The sequence below is a fragment of the Scomber japonicus genome, chromosome 14 (assembly GCF_027409825.1).
Source record: "Scomber japonicus isolate fScoJap1 chromosome 14, fScoJap1.pri, whole genome shotgun sequence".
In the NCBI taxonomy this organism is placed as follows: Eukaryota; Metazoa; Chordata; class Actinopteri; order Scombriformes; family Scombridae; genus Scomber; species Scomber japonicus.
Window position 1 is genome coordinate 26,348,496 of NC_070591.1, and position 7,244 is coordinate 26,355,739.

Sequence of the window (7,244 nt, forward strand, 5' to 3'; positions counted from 1 at the left end):
GAAATCTGAAAGCCTTTTCTTTTTTGTGTGTCTTTGTTCCTCCCTACAGATGTGCTGTGGACTGCCGATGATTTCTTCTCCTCCTCCAGTTCAGATTCAATGGCAGACAGAGACTGCACTTCCCACTGCTCTCGTTACCCCTGAGCTCAGGAAGACAGATCTGTTCTACAGCTAAACCGCAATCTCCTTTACTTGTTTCTCTTTCTGTCACTTTGCCAGACTCCACTCTCTCCAGTCCGTCACTATGGCTTGTTTTCTGGCATCTGCCTTTCTTTTGGTTCTCCAGACATATGCTGCCCCACCTGAACTTGTCCAGGCAGGATTTGGCATAACAATGAACCCCATGGATCTTGATCCTGGACTATTAGCCAATGTCTCTGGAGATGTGTCCTCATCTCCACCGCCAGGAACTAGCAAACGAGCCCCTCATAGTATAATTATTGGGGTACGCAAGGGGGGCACAAGAGCGCTGTTGGAAATGTTAGACATACACCCTGAGGTTGCTGCTGCTGCCACCGAGGTGCACTTCTTTGACTGGGATGAGAACTATGCCAAGGGCTTTGAGTGGTACCGCGACTTGATGCCTTACTCGTACCCTCACCAGATCACAATAGAGAAAACTCCAGGTTACTTTACATCAGCTCTCGCACCAGAACGCATCTGTGCCATGAACTCATCCATAAAGCTGTTGCTGATCTTGCGTGACCCAGCCGAGCGGGTCATCTCCGACTACACCCAGGTGTACTTCAACCGTCTGGAGAACCACAAACCGGTGCAAGCCATTGAGAACCTGCTAGTGCGCAATGGAGCTTTGAATATCCGGTACAAGGCCATTCAGAGGAGCCTGTACGACGTCCACATGCGCAACTGGCTGCGCCACTTCCCCCTGGAGCAGATACACATCGTAGATGGGGATGCTCTGATTCGTGACCCCCTGCCAGAGCTTCAGAAGGTGGAGCGTTTCCTCAACTTGCCCCCCAGGATAGTATCCACCAACTTCTACTTCAACCAGACCAAAGGGTTTTACTGTATCCGAAGCGATGGTCGAGAGCGTTGTCTGCATGAATCTAAGGGACGTCCCCACCCAGCGGTCAACAGCACTGTGCTCCAACAACTCCGCTCTTACCTACAGGAACACAACCGAACCTTCTTCAGGCTGGTGAAGCGTACCTTCGACTGGCAATAAGCAAACCTGATCACAAATTGAACTCAAAGGAGCCAACACCTTTTCTGCGATGAGGTTAAAAAGGGGGTATAAAGCACTTTACAGACCTGACATTTAAACCCCCCCTTTTGAATAGCCTCTTAATAACTACTGTTGTGATCTCTGGTTTCAGCAGAGTTCTATATTTACACAATAAGGCAAAAAAAAAAGAAAAACTGTAACTAGAGGCATAAGATTAAATGGAAGAATCTTCAAGCTTAATAAGTCGTTCTCTCTGTGCTGGAAGCGTGTAAGTGATCAAATTGCAACAAAAAACAAGTTTATGAAACTGATGAACTTTTTTCCCTCTCTCTTGTTTGATATTCTTGTTCTTGATAATAAATTGTTCTGCTTTCAAATGTACCAGAACACTGGCATGTTTCTATCCCTCTCTGTTTCCTCCTGGCCATCAAAAGCCCCTGAGACTTCTAACCAGTTTTATTTAGGGAGTACACTAAGGTAGGCAGAGGCATTAGAATAAGGTTTTGATTTGCTGTGGTGGAAGGTAGACATTAATGCAAGGAAATGGGTACCCTGGAGCAGCGCTTTAGTAGTACAGGAATCACTAATGGCTTTGGACATTGAAGGTAGCCTGTGCCCGCAGCTAAATCAGTCAAATCTCTATAGTCAGCATGCTCAAATCCACAGAGCTCTCCTTGAATTTCACCACTGTTCTGTTCAACCATTTGCTCCTGTGTTAAAAGTAGTCATTAAATCATATGCCTAACAGCGCTGTAAAACATTTACAAACGATACTACGTCTGTGTAGATCTTTTTTATCCCCCACATATTACCTCTTTCCTGAATCGCATTTGCATGCAGTTTTCCCAGAAACATCTTGTCGTCCTGTACACAACAGATAGAAATGGGTCATGTTTCTTTCATTGATTAGGCTTTAAACAGCAGCCAAAGCTACAGCTCCACTGGGATCTGATATTCATGTGATCTCCCTGCACTGTCTGCTGGAATAAGCACTATAAGTCTCCCGAGGCAAACAGTCATTGATGCAACATTGGATCTCTATCAACAACATGGTAGCATATAGCTGTGAGCTATTCAGACATATGCTGAATATTTATATTAATAGTGGAGTTTGTGGGTGATCTGGGGTTTTTAAATTGTAATTATTCTGGAATAATATGCCAGTGCTAAATTAAATCACCCATAACTCGCTTTGGGACATTCTCCCTTCTGCTCACCAGGGGGCACTTGCACTCCAGAGTAATTCATGAGGGAACAGTGTGAGGAAATTTGTCTAGACATGTCCTTTCTAGGATTCCCTCTGTCTCTGCACAGAGGTGAAGGGCCTCTGACGGTTACCCCTTGACCCTGGCCGACACCTGTCTGCTCCAGTATGTATCACCTGGGTGCTCATGTGGACGAGAACGAACTCTCACACATACATACACACCCATGTAACCAATCATTCCCAAGGTGTTACACCCAGTGCAGCACAGTGTTTCCATTAAGCAGGTGGGCAGGAAGGACAAAAGGGCATGTTTTGCTTACAATATGAGAGTCGAAACTGAACAAATTCCCATTTATAGCCCTTATTTGTTTGGGTGAATGTTGACTGAGTATGTCTGCGGCATTAGAGAAACACTAGGAGCGGAATAATACATCTGTAGCTGTCTTATGTTGGACTCTGAGGAACTGCACCCAAGCAGTGGGTTGTTTAAGGTTAAAGATATATTTATCAGCACCCATCAACTTTGTAATGTTGCAACAAATGCAACATTATGACTGTTATGGAGTTGTGTAACGTCATGCTGGGGCAACACAGACTTCTTTGTGGGAACATGAAATAATAATGCCATGTCAAGGGTTATTATTATTATATTAAGATCACTGTGGGAATCTGGGCTTCGCTATGTTATCTTTGAACATTAATAAGAGTCTACGTCATATTTAATAGTGATGATGAATAGCAGCCTGAGAAACAAATGCTCCTTTTTGCAGTAGAAACAGTGCAGCTGAGGACGTTCAGGCTGGTGAGGATGAGCCATCTGACATGGCCTCCTCCTGTTCAGGTCAGTCCCTACCACATTTAGACTGCTGATTTATTTAGTTGCATGAAGCAAGTAAGGAAAATAGATTATTAGGATCCTAAGGCCATTTTCAGTAAAGCTGTGTAAAGAATGAGTAAATCTCATGGATTATTGTGTTATATCCCCATGAATACAAAAACACACAGTGGCACATGAGCATTCTTCAGCTTCCCGGGGGCGTGACCACTGTAAATGCCTTTTGACAATATTTATTTCTTTTCTTTAGTTAATGTATTCCAAAAACAAAAGAAAAGACAAAGTGTCCAGCATACAAAGGGTCATAGTTGTTTTTTGCATGGCCCCGAGCTGAATGTGTTTATATATGTTGAGAATATTTGTTTTGCACCATTGAAATCTGACCTTATTTTTTTTGTTTTTCACATAATATTCATAAACTATTCATAATAGTGTATAATTACTCATAATTGAAAAATTGAGCATGCTGTAGACCACAGTGAACACATGAATATCCTAGTGGAAAAATGAGAATAGAGGGCTTTTTCAAGTCTTCAGAGGCATGTGGAAATTGAATCAAATCAATTCAAATCGAGATATTAAAGGACATTCAAAAACAACCAGAGTGCCCAAAGTCCTGTACAATAAAATGGCAGAAAATAAAAAATAACATAACATGGTAACAACCAAAAAGGAGTAGAAATAACAACAATACTACCCCATAACAATACACAGTAGCCTTCCAGCTGTGAGCGAGACAAGGATGAGTGGCTAAAACCCAAATAAAGAGTGGTGCAGTACTCCAGAAAAGAGGAAATTATGGCATTTTTGACAATCTTCAGCTCATTAAATAAGAAGAACGGTTTAGGTTTGGCCATACTTAGCTGGAAGAAGCAACAGAGTTCATTTGTATATCAAATACACAATGATACATATTGTGACTCAGGGGACAATAATTAATGCACAAAAGAGCTACTATCTCCCGGACCTCGGCACAGTGTTTCTTTGAGTTCAATGGTAACATCAGCATGCTAACATTCATACAATGACAGTACTATAATAGATTTTTCCTGGACCAAACTGATGGACTGAAAGACCAACCAATAGACATTGCAATTTCAAACTGATAAATCTTGAGTTTTATTGTTAACCAAACTTAATGAAAGCTGACATCACCTTCTTTCTTTCTTTTTTTCAAACCTTGCCTGAATCTATCAACCATCTGGTTGCAAAGTCTGCCACTTGAGAATCTACGGAAGCTGAAAAACACCTGAATTTGATCTCTATCAAAAACTGCAATATACAATTATTTTCTTCAATGGGGTATTTTGAGTTCATACACTCAATAAACCTCAGCCAAGAACTGTGCAAATGTGTCACATTATGATCAGAGATATTTTAATGTGGTGGCACCTCTTTTATACAGAAAGAGCACATGTTGCTTCATGTTGTCTGATGTACCATATTGCAAGGTAAGTCACTGACACTAACAAGTTGCTTTAACTAATGGCTACTATTGAGTGAGTCACTTATCACTGCACGTCTTTGATAACTGCCAACCTCGGGTGTAATTAAAGGTTTGAGGGGTGGTCTAGAGCAATCTGCTGTAGATGTTTTGGCTGGTCTTGTCATCCTAGAAGCCTCTAATGATCTGTCTGGGATTGTGATTGATGAAGCACTTAGCATCAAATCAAAGCACAAGGAACGCTCTCTGCTTGCTAAGCTGTTTGCAAGCTAACAGGCACTGTATTTGCGTGATACAAGTCTATTACTGAGGTGTCCTTGATCTAAATTAATGACCTCCGTGTCGACATTAGGACCTAATGCACATTAAGAGTCGACCGGCGTAGCTCGGCAGGTATACATAAGTCACGAACATCACGGGTCAGTGGATCAGGCCTCGGTTTAATAAGATGCAGATGTTGGTTTCGTCATTGTGTTAGAGTTCATGAACACTTCAGCATCTGCAACGTCTGTACTCACAATTAATTGCGCACTGAATCCTTTATTGCCTTAATGATGATACAGTCTTTTTTATAGGATTTCAAAGATAACCTCATTGAGAAGTGAATGAGTTTCTTTGTGTTTATTTCTCTATTAAATAAACAGTGATTCCACACAGCTGTGCACACAGGTGTGACCATCTGGAAGATGCCTCAGAGCTCTTGTCACCATGAAGATATTTCTAAAAGCATCATGGTGGCTTCTTTGCAGCAGGAGAAAACATTTCCCCTTCACTCCTTGCAACTGAGACATCACCCAGCAGCAATGGGGTGTTTTAGTTCTATATTGCAAGAAGCCTATGGGGAGTGATGCATGCTATATAACCAACAATTCCATACACAAATCAACCCACCAAAGGCTTTTTTCATCTTACTCAATCAAAAAAAAAGAACAGGGAACATAAATCTAATGAGATCAGGGACCCGAAAACCGGCATGTTTCCCAAAATACACGCCGGATTATCACAAACACAAAAGGCTCACCAACATAAGAACTGTGCAGATAAATGTGTTTCTTTCTCATGTTTTAAAGACTTGTTGTTTTATTTCCCTTTGTGATTACTTATTCATTTGTTTGTTGATTTATTTTCATCGCTTTGGGTGCAGAGGGCATGTGTTTGATGTGCTCCCATGGCAGTCTTTACGAAAGGGGGAGGAAGGCTGCTGCAGCATTCAGGTCAAAGGGAGGAGAAAGAGACATGTCGACTTATTTGCGGCTGCATTATAAAAGCCTGTGATTAATCCTTTGAGGCGATGAAAAGGATATAAAAAAAAAACCTTTAAGGTGAGATCCGGGCTGTGGAGGCAGGGCTCATTGTAGCTGTCTTTGTAGGCATGTGTGAGCGGTGGCAAAAATGAAGCACGGTCTTCACATGATGATGCTTCTTGCAGCACTTTCATAGCTGACCTCTCACTGTCCTGCAGGAGAGAGGATGTCAGTGGAGGGTCACTGGTGCAGCATTTCACAGCTCCACTTCAATTTCCTCTCCAGTGTTATTACTCTAACCTCATTTATTGTAAAAACCATCAGCAGTGCTGTCAAGAAGCTAGAGGGAGCTTAGCTTCTCCAAAATTGTCATTGAAAGAATGTAACCTTCAACAAAATCATGATTTCTTGAAGCAGTGAAGCAACTACCAGCAAACATTAAAACTCACTACTCTGCATTATTTCCTTAAAGACCAGATTGCAGGTTGAATTTTTCACTGGATTTACAGTGTTATGAAAATCATCCTGCAAATGATTAATCTTTGACTTTATTAGTTTAATGTGACATAAAGGCAGAAATTTAGCATTAAAAAAACAGAGAAGTTAGCATTAGTGTAGCATGCAAAAGATTGAGCTAGCTGTAAAGAAGTGCTAACCACAGTCACAGATAAGACACAATGAAAACAAAATTATGAATTATGAATTATTCTTTAATCAGTAACTACTGGCAAACATTAAAACTCACTACTTAAGATATTATTTATTTATTTATAATGATATATGGTATGTTAATTGAGCCCTATAGCCTACCTGTGTCATTTCCCTTAAATAGCGTGCTAAAGCTGAAGCTAGCTGTAAAAGAGACGCAATGAAAAGAAAGTAACCCCCTCATAGGACAGTCAGGAAAATGGACATTTGAAATTTTTTTCAATTCTCTGAATCTAACAGCTAAAACAAGTGCCAGGCCACAGAGGTTGAGCCTCCTGAGCAGGACACTGTGAGAACTCAAGCAGATGCAGATGCTAACACCTGCTGCCCTTCTGACTTGGGGAATACAGATAGCGGTCCTGAACAACTTGTTCTTACTGGAGTATCCTAAACATTGCTTTAAGTAAACAGACTCAAGCTTTTTGCTCCAAATATTTCAAAAACATTTCATAGCTTGAGCAGAGCAAGCAGCTAGATGCCTTATTCTGTTTTGCATGCTGACAGTTTACGTGCAGTGTTAGGGACCCAGCTTTTACTTATAGTGGGGAGAAATATTAAGAAAAAGACAGTAAAACACACTGAATCTGCTAAACATAAACAGAGTATGGAAAAGTGGCAAC

At 41.2% G+C, this 7,244-nt stretch overlaps 1 protein-coding gene across 1 annotated transcript; it reads left to right on the forward strand.

The window, feature by feature from the left end:
- Positions 1-244: 244 nt before the first annotated feature.
- Positions 245-1,186, forward strand: hs3st1l1 (heparan sulfate (glucosamine) 3-O-sulfotransferase 1-like1). Its single transcript, XM_053333142.1, has one exon. It carries the CDS (start codon positions 245-247, stop codon positions 1,184-1,186), a length of 942 nt encoding a protein of 313 aa, XP_053189117.1.
- Positions 1,187-7,244: the final 6,058 nt, after the last annotated feature.